Source organism: Haliotis cracherodii, unplaced genomic scaffold, assembly GCF_022045235.1.
Source record: "Haliotis cracherodii isolate W230 unplaced genomic scaffold, xgHalCrac1.p SCAF_20, whole genome shotgun sequence".
Lineage (NCBI taxonomy): Eukaryota > Metazoa > Mollusca > Gastropoda > Lepetellida > Haliotidae > Haliotis > Haliotis cracherodii.
This window is the reverse complement of record NW_027266276.1, coordinates 11,752,081-11,768,112: the sequence shown is the minus strand read 5'-3', so window position 1 is coordinate 11,768,112 and position 16,032 is coordinate 11,752,081. Positions and strand designations below refer to the sequence as shown.

Sequence of the window (16,032 nt, the reverse complement as noted above, 5' to 3'; positions counted from 1 at the left end):
CATACATACAGCAATACTTCATACGCCCACCTCACGTATCGATACATACAGCAATACTTCATACGCCCACCTAACGTATCCATACATACAGCAATACTTCATACGCCCACCTCACATATCCATACATACAGCAATACTTCATACGCCCACCTCACGTATCGATACATACAGCAATACTTCATACGCCCACCTAACGTATCCATACATACAGCAATACTTCATACGCCCACCTCACGTATCCATACATACAGCAATACTTCATACGCCCACCTAATGTATCGATTACAGCAATACTTCATACGCCCACCTCACGTATCGATACATACAGCAATACTTCATCCGCCCACCTCACGTATCCATACATACAGCAATACTTCATCGGCCACCTCACGTATCCATACATACTGCAATACTTGGGTCCCCTACAGTATGAATAGCATCACTGTGGTGCCCGCCTTAAGTGGACTCTTGTGGGACCGTCCGGATAAAGATGTTAAACAAATTTCCAGATATGAGAATCCCTTCTTTTATTTAGCACTGCGTCCATACCGAATCCACATCACTTTTTAAGTGTGATAATATTGAACACAGCGTCAAATGCCATTACATCCTCACTTAGAGAGAGAGATACAGACAGACAGACAGACAGACAGACATATTTTGTTGAATCCCATTGCATGTCACCCCACGTCACTTCTTACGACTATGCTTGTCTTAAGAGGCGACTAATGGGATTGGGTGGTCAGGCTCGCCGACTTGGTTGAAAGACCTATATTCCCTTCTACTAGTCCTTCACTAGGGGACCCGTAAAGATTCCGGGGTAGAAAAGGTCTTCAGCAACCCATGCTTGCCGTAAAAGACGACTATGCTTGTCGTAAGATGCCACTAACGGGATCGGGTGGTCAGGCTCGCTGACTTGGTTGATGCATGTCATCGATCCCATTTGCGTGGATCGATGCTCATGATAGTAATCACTGGATTGTCTGGTCAAGACTCAATTATTTACAGACCGCAGTCATATAGCTGGAATATTGCTGAGTGCGGCGTTAAACAAAAAAACAATCAACCAACCAACCAACCTTCACTGGGGGACTCATGGCAGAGTCTAACCCTGCATCAGTCAGTTCATGGTGGAGAGTTGCATTGTTGAGATGAGAGCGCTCATGCAGGACTTGAGAAATACAGTGTACTTCACTTCTGAAAAGGATACTTGGAAAATACTTGACTTTTCATAAGGATACTTGAAGAATACTTCATGTATCGCCAGAATGACATGTGCAGATTATCTTTATGTCTGTCCCAGCTTTGTTTGTTTGTTGTTTAACGCCGCACTCGGCAGTATTCCAGCCATGTGATGGCGGTCTGGAAATAATCGAGTCTGGGCCAGACAATCCAGTGATTGACATCATGAGTATCGATCTATGCAATCAGGATACTATGACATGCATTAACTAAGTCAGCTAGCCTGACCACTTGATCTTGTTTGTCGCCTATTATGAACGTAGTTGCCTCTTATGGCAAGCATGGGTTGCCGAAGACCTATTCTAACCCAGATCTTCACGGGTGTCAACAAATAAAAATATGTATGAACATTACGTGCTTTTAATTCTTTCAACATCATGTTAAATGCAGTGTATGATTATGGCTGACATATGCAATCTAGTGATCTCTGTTTGAATGACATGTAGATCTAACTTAGTCACTTCAAAGTTCAGTCACAATTTCTCTCTTTTTTGGAATATTTCACTTTGGTTTGAGACCAAGTCGCAACAAATACTACTATATATTTAACCTCAAAGCAAAGCAAAAATGTTATTTCCTTGCACTTAAAATAGACAATTGGAAACCCTGATAATAACAGACAAACTGACTTATTTGAAAAGTATGATACATTGAATATCGATTTGTTCACATCAAAGAATTATAAGGTACTTTATTTGCTGGCCCAAAGGGACTGGCAGTCACATGAATTACCAGTCCAAAACCGGAACACTGGGGAACCCAGAAATGTATTCCCCAATTGTACCTCTTGATGGAATCAGGGGCCCGTTGTACAAAGCAGTCTTAGCGCTAAGGTGACCGTAACTCCAATACCTTAACCTAGACAGTTGTTGTGCTAAGGTTGTTTTGTACAACGGCACCCAGGTCTTCAGTGTGACAAATGCTTTAACCATTACACTTGTCCACTGCTCCAGGGGGGCACGGGTGGCCCAGTCGTCTTAAGGCGCCGCGATTCGCTGTGCAGAGTTGTGTCCCTTTGGCATGCCAGAAACCTATGATTGTGGGTTCGAATCCCAGTTCACCCCGATTATGTTTCTAGGTTTGTCAGCACCATACCCGTCATCGTGGGTTTCACCGAAGTGGTAAACATCTGAGACCTGCATCACTTCGGGCTTTCCTCGCACAATAAGTGGACATGCTGTGATATAACTGGAATACTGTTAAAAGCAGCTTTAAACCCAACTCACTCACTCCACTGCTCCCCAAATGGTCCTGGATGAGTACCACAGGTACTGAAGCTCACCTTCATTCAGTGATATCGTGAGTGAGTGAGTATAGTTTTTCACCGTTATAGTTATAGAACCTGGGTCTTCAGCGTGACAAGTGAATGCTTTAACCACTAGGCTAACCCCACCGCACCCCACTAATATATAATTTAAATGGTGAGGATGTGACAAATTACATAAGGATCATTACAAAAAGAATTACAATTTTCTTTTCCCAGGAATTTTTAATTTTTCTTAGAAAATGTTTTGACACTTATTTGCTAATGAACTTATTTTGTAGTACACTGACAAAAAATAATGACTACCAAGTCATGTTCAATATAAATATTTCCATGATTTATGCATGCCTTTTTGGAATTAATTGTGCCAACCAGAGTCGTACAGCTTCTTGCCAGATGAACAGCTGTAATTAAGAGAGTTTGTCCCTTTCCTTTATTGTGTTTGATAACATCCCTTTCAACTTCTGAATCCAAGGGGCAGTCGGGTAGCCTAGCGGATAAAGTGTTCGCTCATCACGCCAAAGACCCGGGTTCAATTCCCCACATGGGTACAATGTGTGAAGCCCATTTCTGGTGTCCCCCGTCGTGATATTGCTGGAATATTGCTAAAAGGGGAGTAAAACCAAGTGTATTAAGTGAGATCAACTGGATTTCAATCTCCAGGTTTGTCCAATTCAGTTGTTCACATTTACTTCAATTACAGGTTTCACACATTAAAATATTGGCATCTGCATACCAGATACACATATCATGGCATCCAGCGTACTGCAGTGTGGCATCCGGAATACCACTTAACAGTGAGTATCAAAAGGGGGTTGGCACCCTCCATTGCTGCTCAGACAAGCATGACATATGTGGCACCAGGTTCTCTACTGGCACCCTGCTCAATCAAGCATGACATATGTGGCACCAGGTTCTCTACTGGCACCCTGCTCAATCTAGCATTACATATGTGGCACCAAGTTCTCTACTGGCACCCTGCTCAATCAAGCATGACATATGTGACACCAAGTTCTCTACTGGGATCCTGCTCAATCAAGCATGACATATGTGACACCAAGTTCTCTACTGGCACCCTGCTCAATCAAGCATGACGTGTGACACCAAGCTCTCTACTGGCACCCTGCTCAATCAAGCATGGCATATGTGACACCAAGTTCTCTACTGGCACCCTGCTCAATCAAGCACAACTATTGTGGCACCAAGTTCTCTTCTGAGATCCTGCTCAATCAAGCATGGCATATGTGGCACTAAGTTCTCTTCTGGTAACCTGCTCAATCAAGCATGACTAATGTGGCACATAGTTCTCTACTGGTACCCTGCTTAATCAAGCATGACATATGTGGCAAGAAAGATCTCTTCTGGGATCCTGCACAATCAAGCATGACTAATGTGGCACCAAGTTCTCTACTGGCACCCTGCTCAATCAAGCACGACATATGTGGCACCAAGTTCTCTACTGGTACCCTGCTCAAACAAGCACGACATATGTGGCACCAAGTTCTCTTCTGGTAACCTGCTCAAACAAGCATGACATATGTGGCACCAAGTTCTCTACTGGTAACCTGCTCAAACAAGCACGACATATGTGGCACCAAGTTCTCTTCTGGTAACCTGCTCAAACAAGCATGACGTGTGGCACCAAGTTCTCTTCTGGTAACCTGCTTAATCAAGCATGACATATGTGGCACCAAGTTCTCTACTGGCACCCTGCTCAAACAAGCATGACATACGTGGCACCAAGTTCTCTACTGGCACCCTGCTCAAACAAGCACGACATATGTGGCACCAAGTTCTCTACTGGTACCCTGCTCAAACAAGCATGACATATGTGGCACCAAGTTCTCTACTGGTACCCTGCTCAAACAAGCATGACATATGTGGCACCAAGTTCTCTACTGGTACCCTGCTCAAACAAGCATGACATATGTGGCACCAAGTTCTCTACTGGCACCCTGCTCAAACAAGCATGACTATTGTGGCACCAAGTTCTCTACTGGTACCCTGCTCAAACAAGCATGACTATTGTGGCACCAAGTTCTCTACTGGTACCCTGCTCAAACAAGCAAGACTATTGTGGCATCAAGTTCTCTACTGGCACCCTGCTCAATCAAGCACGACATATGTGGCACCAAGTTCTCTACTGGTACCCTGCTCAAACAAACACGACTATTGTGGCACCAAGTTCTTTTCTGGTACACTGCCCAGTCAAGCACGACTATTGAGGCACCAAGTTGTCCCAGAATTCTCTACTGTTACCCTGCTGTAAATGGAATAAATAAAAACAAATGATGATAAATTCAGTCTTCTGTATATCATTTATTTTCATCCTTTTGTAAAATTGTTTATGCTGTACAAAAATAAAAATATGACATTTTCTTGTGTGAATATAGGTACAGCCTACATGCTATTGGTATGTACACTACTTACAGTACAGTACTGAGTACAGTCAAGCTACATACACGCATACAGATATACAGGACAGTCTTAGAGTAGTCAAGCTAAACGAGTGTACAGACATACAAGATTGGTGCAGCGGTACTCTGTACAATACATCTTCCCAAGGCAAGGGAGTAAACTGACTACAAAAGTCCAGTTCCCACCCTCGACAAACTAGGCTAGAATTATGAGTTATATTTAGCTGGACTAAGGAGTCAAAGCATAGTCCAATCAAAATTGCATAACGAAATTGATATCTGGTTCGTAAGCTGCTATGCAGATAATCGGTTGATTGCAGGATTTGCAAAGCATGTATATACCGTCAACTCAGCATCAATAGATATTTTCCAAATCTTTTCAATCAAGGTTCTGGCTGGGCGTCGCCATTTGGTTTTAGGTAAATGCAAGTTATGTGAGAGGTGGATTCTGATTGGTCAATAGGAGGGACATAGCAGGGACATAACTCGTATTAGCCACTGGTGGTACTACGATTGAGGCCAGAAATTCCAGCCTAGTTCAGCAAGGGTGGAAATTGGATGTATATAGTCCGTTAAATCCCTTGCCTGGGGAAGATGTGTATACTACAGTACAGTACAGAGTACAGTCAACCTACATCCATGTACAGACATACAAGACCAATGCAGTGGTACCCAGTACACTACAGTGTACAATGAAGCTACACACATGCTTACAGACATACAACACTGGTGCAGTGGTACCACTGAGAGACAATGTCTAAAGCTTCAGTCCAAATATTTCCATTTCCAGCAGTGATGACAGTGGCGCTAACATTCTCCTGGAAGCATATACTCTCCAAGACTCTATGGCTTCAACATACAAGTGAGATTCCATAACAGGGGAAATGGATTTTGAATGACGAATTCACATGGCGAAATATTTTGAAATCAGCACTTTTTTATCATTATTTTTTTGTACCTGTCTGCTTATTTTCAGCAACTTGAAGTATTAATTTGGAGAATATTATGATGAACTTCGAGATCTGTCAGGAGAATGATCCACAAACAGTACGTGCATTGCGTCTACAATTCAGTAACAATGTGCCGTCTATTGACACATGATTGACAGATGTTACATTGTGAAATGTACAACAAAATAACTGACAGGTGATACATTTTCTTTTCACCTGTAATCACATTTTTCAGTGAAATTGTTACTTCCTGAATATGACAATAGAATGGCAAAATGATACATATGACAGGAGAATATTGGTCAACTGATAATTGTTGGTAATATATCATCTACTTGATGAATAAATATTTTGTACATGTGATCCTATATTGGAACTCTCATTATTCTCGTTTCCAATAAATCAATTTCGAAACGAAGAACAGCCAATTTCATTTCGGCAGATGTTAAAACACTGAATACACATCTATAATCATATTCAGAAATCATATTTTAGAAAAATAATTATTCTCATACAGTTTTTACAATTGAACAGCCCACTAATGAACCATTACGAACAAGGTATTCAATACCTCTCGATAAGTCACGTGGAACATGAAAATTGATAGTGTTGAAGACCACACATGTAATGAGCAAAACCATTTCATCAACAGCTGAGCAAAATGCAAGAACACATGCAATTATTTCTCCTAAATTGCAATGACAGAAATACCTTGAAAGGACACATAAAATATATGTTGTTTCTCACCATTTGGAAATATATCAACTAAAAACATCAAAATTTATTGTTTAATCAAACAATTGGCATGAGGTGTGAAATAAGATTAAAATAAGTGAGTGAGTTGGGTTGAACGTCACTTTTAACAGTATTACAGTTATATCGCGGCGTGTCAGCTTAATGTGGGAGGAAAGCCCGAAGTGATGCAGGTCTCAGACATTTACGACTTTGGTGAAACCCACGAGCATGGGTATGGTGCTGACAAACCTAGAAACATAATTGGGGCGAACCGGGATTCGAACCCACATAGGTTTCTGGCGTGCCCATGGGACGCAACTCTGCACAGCGAATTGCGGCACCTAAGACGACTGGGCCACCCGTGCCCCCCAGATTACAATGATATACATTTACGTATATAAAACAAAACGTTTAAGTCGACAAGATGTTTCGGATCAGGAAATGATGAGAAACAATATACACTCTAACATGGCCTAACGACTCCTTACTTAGTTCTTGTAAATGCACAGGGGGAAAAAAATCAAAAAGGATTTTTAAAAATATCAGTACCCCAAGTACAACATATCACATTTGTATACAAGCAGAGCTTCCAACGAACATCACCTTGCAACTAGGGATGTCAAAAGATATTAAAGCTACTCCCAGATGAAATAACTTAATAAATTAATGACAACAGTTTTTGCATAAGTTTCACAACCACCTGTGATGTTTTCATAAAATGTATGGAAATTACAGTCATGGACGGAGAAAGCCAGAAAAAAATCTTGCTGTTCTTTGCATCCGTCAGGGTTAGCAGAAGACAACATCCTCAATGTGTCCAGTCGATGAGTTTCATAAAATCAAATGCCAATGGACTTCGACAGGGTCATCCTCAGTAATCCAGGGCATTATATCTACATTCTATTATCATAAACACCCCACACCCAATCACCACCACAGCTTTGTTTGGAACCCGTATTGCACAATGCTAAAAATAGTTGTCCAATGAAATTACCCCCCTGAGCAAGAGAAATTCTGAGCTCAGAGTTGGGAGTGATGGAGGTGGTGACCCCAAGGTATAGTGGTGTATTGGTTGAGTGTATTATACAGGATGCCAGACAGTGTTTGTTGTTTACTTCTATTTGTGCCAGTCAACAACAAAGGCAAATTACACTGAGGAAAAAACGCACCAAAAAAACCATAAGGTGCGTTGTAACTTTATCCGGAGAGAATTTGTATTAACACTAAGGTCATCAGGTCAAGGTCATTTATATGACCCTTTAAGTGAACCTCCATACAGCATTTAAGATGTAAATTATCAGCATTGAGGTCATTAGGTCAAGGTCAGTGATATGACCCTCAAGGTGAAACTTGATATATCATTTAAGATGTAACTTTATCAGCATTGAGGTCATTAGGTCAAGGTCAGTGATATGACCCTCAAGGTGAAACTTGATATATCATTTAAGATGTAACTTTATCAGAATCCATATCACCACTATGGTTCAACAGTGGTCTAGTAGTCTCTTAAATCATACATCCAAGAAAATATGGTTAATTGTGTATGGCAATGTATTTAATTCATCCCAGTAAATACCCCATTACGCTGCAATGTGTGTTATCTGAACAGACCGGTCTTTTACAGTAACTGAGAAGTAGCCAGTTGTCATCTGTTCTGTGATTGGTCCAGATAGATTGTCAACCTGGTCTTGTGTAACTGATCTTGATCAATGGATTAAGTATGAAATTTATGAACAAAATATGATCGTCAGAATAATGATTGGAAAAATATGTAATGATGCAGAATTATAAATATCAAACAAAACAATAACATATTTTTCTTAATCTTCACAACACTTGAAACAGTACTGGTAATTTAGCTCAAAGAAAAGTAGAACTCCGCTCCGCCAATCTGACAATACATCTAGCTTCAAACAAGTGATAAACGTATCCCCAAACGAATTATGTTGGAAACATCACAAAGCCTTTGAAGGCCATGAATTAGGCAAAACTTAAAATTGTATTCAAAGTCAATTTCATGATGAAAACCCAGCAATAATAAACATTTAACAAATGTCGATGTTTTTTTAGGACCCTTGCCAAAGCAACATATTCTTTTCTTTCGACTTTCTCCTCTGTTATGTTAGATATGCCTCGTGTTTTCATCATCGAAGCAGTCAGGGCTACGGCCTAGAACGCCATATCATCACCAAAAACATCCAATATCAAACTACCGTATTTCCTCTATTAGACGCTAGGCCGTCTATCAATTTCACAAGAGCTTGTTGACCAGGTGTGCATCAGAGACCCAGCATGTAATAGAGGAAATATCGATACGTTTTACAGTTCCTGAGCGTGATCAGCAGCCATTTTTTATGAATCGATATGTAGGCTATCGATGTATTCATACAAATATTTTTTATTTGACAGGCTTAACATTTTTAAAAGAGGTTTCTGTAGCAAAAAGGAAATCTATTTTTAGCCAATCAGAATCAAGCATTCTTCAATGTCATGGTAGAATAAACATTTAACAAATGTCTATGTGTTTGTTTGACCCTTCCGAGAGCAGCATCTGTATTTCAGTAGACTTGCTCCAGTCTTGTTTTGTATTATCCATACCCAGATTTCTCCAGGAAACCCCAATGACAGCCGACATGGCTGAAGTGATGCAGGTTTCAGATGTTTACCACTTCGGTGAAACCTACAAGCACGGGTATGGTGCTGACAAAACTAGAAACATAATCGGAGCAAACCAGGATTCGAATCCACAATCATAGGTTTCTGGTGTGCCCAAGGGACGCAACTCTGTACAGTGAATTGTGACGCATAAGACAACTGGGCCACCTGTGCCCCCCCTACAATATTACACGACTGAAGTATTGCCTCTAAACTGAATAACTTACTCCTACAAATTAATGACAGTATTTGAATTTGGCTGATGGAAGTATCAGCACTTCACTTTCAGCTAGTTCACCAGTACCTCACTATGAGTTGAGTTTTTGTGGAAAATTTGAGCATTTTCAATAAATAACATATCTGCGGGTGATTTGTCGTCACAGAAACATAAAACTTTCTGAGCAATGTCAGTATGTCATTTTAATCTTGATTGATATTTCAACTGATTCTAGAAATGATTCCACAGTCAATCATGTCAATCATTTTTTATGAATGAATCTCTTAAATGAATCAAGAACTGATAAAAGTAGTTGGTTATGACACATCCTCTTGCCTATCATCATAGCTATACTGAACAAAATAAAGTTAGGGAACATGAATATGTTTGCGGATATTTACTTGTGAAGACTGAGCGCACAATGTTATAGAACAAATATCATGCACAATATTCATTATCCCCAACTGATGAAATATCAGTCCACAAATATCTGAAACTGAAAGTCCTTCTCATTTCACAATCACAAATTATCAAGGGGAGATAAATCATGTAAAAATATTTCCCACCACTAAAAATAATGAATAAGTTTCATAGTGATTTGAATACCATGAAGTATATATTCAGTGAATATTGCAAAAATATACTTGCTGGAATAATGTCTTACAAGTGCTTCCGAAGAGGAAGGGTTAAGATTATCATTGTTAATCAAATCACGCACATCATCATGATAACATTCAACATGGATTCCCATTCACCCCAAGTCACATACTGTTTTGATTATAGAGTTCATGAGAATTAATCCTTACTAAATGCATGTTTACACTGGTAAGGAGAAACAATACCCAGGTGGACACATACTGTTTGTAACGACACATCCAGATGAACACATTCTGTCTGTCACGACACACCCAGATGGACACATTCTGTCTGTCACGACACACCCAGATGGACACATACTGTCTGTCATGACACACCAAGATGGACACCTCACATCTTTTCGCATCAACTCCATTAGAAGGAAAGATCCAGGACAAATTCTTAGATCATGGATTCACAAATTGACTTTCATGCCAGAATACACCTTGACCAAAGATCACACTTTTGCCGAACTTGGATCTGTTATTGTTTGTACTGGCCTCCGGCCCGCGATGGCGGGATATTTGGGGTCTCTATATGCTCTGGCAGGGTCTCCATAAAAATTGGGCCCGTTTTGGGGATTAAGTCTTGTGAAGGCTGTCTGCCTGTTGGCATTTGTAAAGTCAGGCTGAGTTTGGTACCATTCGTCCACATACTGCTGAGGTCCACGTGATGGGGGCCGATCGCGGTGAGGGGGGTCGGGATACTGCACCGCCCCCCGAGACTGTGGGCGGTCCCTCTGATGGGGGTAGTTGTTGTGTGAGAAGTGTGAGTGCTGACTCTGATCGGAGTAGCCGCTGGCGTCGCTGACGCTGGGAAACTGATGAAAGTTGGAGGCACTGTCCTGGGATCCCATTCGAACATGTGCAACTCTGTGGAGAGAGGAGACACAGTTTAGTCTACAGTGAGTGAGTGAGTGAGTTTGGGTGAGTGAGTGAGTGAGTGAGTGAGTGAGTGAGTGAGTGTTGTTTTACACCACAGTCAGCAATATTGCAGCTATATCACAGCCACCTGAAAATAATTGAGTTTGGACCAGACTAACCATTAACAATGATCCCTGCCATTGGGGAAGGGTTCCTTGCCCTTGTTCTAATCACAATGATTTCAAGCATGGATTAGTGGAGCCCTTTATGACCTGGAATCTCTACTTCACATTTTAGAGGATTACAGTGTTTTTTTTGTTTACTCAGCAATATTCCAGCTATATGACGCAAATTTATAAATGTTTGATTCCGGACCAGACAATCCCGTGATTGACACCATGAGCATCAATCAGTAAGAAACATCCACATGCACAAGAAAAAATGCTTTCTCATAATGACTGATCCAGACACTTATTAATCTAGATGTTTGACCGGGAATGGTCCTGTTTGAATAAATAGGGGTTCCCTGTATGTTATCGAACAATGCATAACGTCATTTTGTTTTAGCACAAGAAAGAAATAGCCAGAATATTCAGGGAAAATCCACATCAATAATTAGTTTTCCACGTAATCAAATGACTTAGTTGCACGACCTAACCATCCCTCCACTACCACCATACAGACTGCTACCAATGATACCCATAAATATCCTTTGCAAAATTTCACATTTGAGATCTGACAAGTGTGAGAAGCTAAAATTGTCTATGCAAACGTCTAGACAATATGGATGACTAGTTTTTGAGCTAGCATATTAATAGAAATTGACCTTATTACCTGCCAAACTATGTTTAACAATGTCTCTGACATACCTCTCCATCTCTGTACGACTCGGTGGCCTGAGTCTTCCTGCCAGCTCCCTCTCCCTCTCCATCATCCTCTGCAACAACATCGGGCACACACATGTGATAAGTCATTGTAAACATACATGGCATATATGTGAACTGCATCATTAACCAGAGTCAGGGGTCCATCAACCATCTGACCCATCAACCATCTGACCCATCAATCTGTCAATCATCTGATCATCAACCTGTTAACCATCTCTGATCCACCAACCTGTCAACATTCTGATCCATCAACCATCTGACCATCAACCTATCAATCATCTGACCCATAACCTTTCAATTATCTAACCATGAACCTGTCAATTATCTGACCATCAACCATCTTACCCATGAACCTGTCAATCATCTTGTCAATCATCTGACCAATCAATCTGTCAATCATCTGATCCTTCAATCATCTGATCCTTCAACCATCTGACCCATCAGCCTGTCAATCATCTGATCCATCAACCAACTGATCAACCTTTCAACCATCTGACCCATCAACCATCTGACCATGAACCTGTCAATCATCTGACCCATAACCTTTCAATTATCTAACCATGAACCTGTCAATCATCTGATCCATCAACCATCTTACCCATGAACCTGTCAATTATCTGACCATCAACCATCTTACCCATGAACCTGTCAATCATCTGACCAATCAATCTGTTAATCATCTAATCCTTCAACCATCTGATCATCAACCTGTCAATCATCTGATCCATCAACCATCTGATCATCAACCTTTCAACCATCTGACCCATCAACCATCTGACCATCAACCTGTCAATCATCTGACCATCAACCTGTTAACCATCTCTGATCCACCAACCTGTCAACATTCTTATCCATCAACCATCTGAGCATCAAGCTTTCAATCATCTGACCATCAACCTGTCAACCATCTGACCCATCAACCAGTCAATCATCTGATCCATCAACCAACTTACCCATGAACCTGTCAACCATCTTACCCATGAACCTGTCAATCATCTGACCCATCAACCTGTCAATCATCTGATCCATCAACCATCTGACTATCAACCTGTCAATCAACTGATCATCAACCTGTCAATCATCTGACCCATCAACCATCTCATAAATCAACTGTCTGACCCATCAACCTGTCAATCATTTGACCCATCAACCATCTGATCTTCAACTTGTCAATCATCTGATCCATCAAACATCTCACCCATCAACCTGTCAACCATCTGATCTTCAACTTGTCAATCATTTGACCCATCAACCATCTGACCATCAACCTGTCAATCATTTGACCCATCAACCATCTGACCATCAACCTGTCAACCATCTGATCCTACTGCCAAGGACAACCCTTCAACACCACCAACCTTTCTCTCCTCTTCCTGAATCTGTCTCTCATAGAACTCTTCCACGTCTTCATGTGGGTACTGCCCCTGTCGTTCCCGGTGCTGCTGCTGATGCTGTACCCTAAGCTTTTGTATCTTCTCTGCCCTACTCTGTCCCCCTCGCTGTTCTCCCCCTCGGTCTGCCCCACCCCCACGGTCGGCCCCACCCCCTCGGTCAGCCCCACCCCCATGGTCGGCCCCACCCCTTCCACGGTCGGCTGGGTGAGAAAATCCTTCCTGGTTATACTGGGGATCATAAAACATGGGTCTGTTCTGTTGCATGAGCTTCTGCTGCTGGTCCAACAGCTGCTGTTGTTTTAGCTGCTGTTTCAGCTGCTGTTGTTCAAGCATTTCCATCTGCTGACGTCTTTTGGCTTCAAACTCTTTAATTCTGAAATGAGTCCATCATTCAGAATGATATTTACATTTTTTCACCAGTGCTTATCATCAGGTGTAGCTGTTGGGGGCATGTCATTTGTTTTGTTTGTTGTTTTAATGCCATACTCAGCACTATGCCATCTTATGACAGCAGTCTGTAAATAATCAAATCTGGATCAGACAATCCGGTGATTGACATCATGAGCATCGATCCACACAATTGGGAGACGATGACATGGACAACCAAGTCAGCAAGGCTGACCACTCGATCCCGTTAGTCGCCTTTTACGACAAGCATAGTCGCCTCTTACGACAAGCATGGGTTGCTGAAGACCAAATTCTAACGCTGATCTTCATGGGGTTGGGGGCATCTATCTATTGCACTATACAATATTGCGACAATATGAACAGCTTTACCTGTTCACAACACCTTCACCTCTTTTATTAAAGGTTAACATCTCCACTCTGTTCAACATTGTGTAGAAAGCTTTGGGAGATGGGAGGGAATTAAGGGAGGTAACTCTATGTGATGGATACTTAATTATCTCTTCAAAATGGCTCTGGTTTAAATAAATACTGAAGGTATTAATTATCAATATTTATTCCATCTATACATATATAAAAAACGGCAACAGTCTAGCCAGGTAGTCATGTCAGCAATTGATCTACCATCAATGTACTGCCATCAGGCCACAAGAATCACAGGGCATCTTCAGCTGAATCAGTGTATTCACCCCAGTCCAACCTGTCTTGTTTTTCTGTTGTTTTTTAGTGGTCTAGCACTGCACACAGCAATTTTTCAGCTATATGGCATCCGACTGTAAAAAAATAAATCTGGACCAGACAATCCAGTGATTGACATCATGATCATACTATTCTTCACAATTGGGATACATTGACATGCATCAACAAAGTAGCGGGCCTGACCACCCACTCTCCTAGTGGTCTCTTATGACAAGCATGGGTTGCTGCAGACCAAATTGGAACCCTGATCTTCACAGCATCAATCCTACCTCTCTTGTTCCTGCTGCGCCAGCAAGACTCTCTCTTGATCCAACTGTCGGGCTCGGACATCGCTATCAGACGGCCGTTCCGCTGATCTTGACCTGCGAATATTCTCCTCACTGGATTTCCGTCCTTTGCTGAGCCTAAAGTAGAATCATTTGGATATTTCCATCAACATGGAAAGTGAACTTGGTGAATGAAGACGCTATCATACATCGCCAATAGAGAGTACATGGGTTGAGTACAAAACTACCAATGTAGGTATGGGACGGAACCCAAGACAATCAATCTAACAGGACTTGAAGCTCCCTTGAGTGTTTCCCCTGATCTCAAATCCTGGATGTACCTGACCTCTAACCCTGGGTGTACCACATGACCCCTAACCCTGGATGTTCCACCTGACCTCTAACCCTGGATGTACCACCTGACCTCTAACCCTGGGTGTACCTCCTGACCTCTAACCCTGGATGTACCACCTGACCTCTAACCCTGGATGTACCATCTGACCCCTAACCCTGGATGTACCACCTGACCCCTTACTATGGATGTACCACCTGACCTCTAACCCTGGATGTACCACCTGACCCCTTACCCTGGATGTACCACCTGACCTCTAACCCTGGATGTACCACCTGATCTCTACCCCTGGATGTACCACCTGACCTCTAACCCTGGGTGTACCACCTGACCTCTAACCCTGGATGTACCACCTGACCTCTAACCCTGGATGTACCACCTGACCTCTACCCCGGGAAGTACCCACCTGATCTCTAACCCTGGATGTACCACCTGACCTCTAACCCTGGATGTACCACCTGACCTCTAACCCTGGATGTCCCACCTGACCTCTAACCCTGGATGTACCACCTGACCTCTAACCCTGGATCTACCACCTGACCTCTAACCCTGGATGTCCCACCTGACCTCTAACCCTGGATGTACCACCTGACCTCTAACCCTGGATGTACCACCTGACCTCTAACCCTGGATGTACCACCTGTTCCCTTACCCTGGATGTACCACCTGACCTCTAACCCTGGATGTACCACCTGACCTCTACCCCGGGAAGTACCCACCTGATCAGCCCCTTGAGGATCCCCCCTCCTCTCTTGTCTTTGTGTTTCTTTTTCCTGAGACTGTGGAAGTCTTCATTGGTGTTTTCGCTACTAAAGGAAGACCTGGCAGAATTTGACTGGGTGTGATTGAGTGATCCGCTGTCCATGCTCTCCTCCTCCACTGAAACAGGAAGCGTGTGTCAATCATTCCACATGAAGAAGTGTGTGTCAATCATTATTCCACTAAAACAGAAAATATGTGTCAATCATTTCACTAAAACAGGAAATGTGTGTCAATCATTTCACTAAAACAGGAAATGTGTGTCAATCATTTCACTAAAACAGGAAATGT

General features: G+C 42.1%; 1 protein-coding gene across 1 annotated transcript in view; it reads right to left on the bottom strand.

Annotated features, from left to right (window-relative positions):
* Positions 1 to 5,666: 5,666 nt before the first annotated feature.
* LOC139470496 (partitioning defective 3 homolog) overlaps positions 5,667 to 16,032 on the bottom strand; it is a 102,616-nt gene continuing 92,250 nt past the window's right edge. The window contains exons 19-23 of the mRNA XM_071252902.1: positions 15,702 to 15,861; positions 14,634 to 14,768; positions 13,225 to 13,633; positions 11,849 to 11,916; positions 5,667 to 10,988 (exon numbers count right to left, since the gene is read on the bottom strand). Of these exons, the coding sequence (XP_071109003.1) occupies positions 10,574 to 10,988; positions 11,849 to 11,916; positions 13,225 to 13,633; positions 14,634 to 14,768; positions 15,702 to 15,861 (1,187 nt within the window). The 3' untranslated portion in view covers positions 5,667 to 10,573. The remainder of the gene's footprint in view (positions 10,989 to 11,848; positions 11,917 to 13,224; positions 13,634 to 14,633; positions 14,769 to 15,701; positions 15,862 to 16,032) is intronic.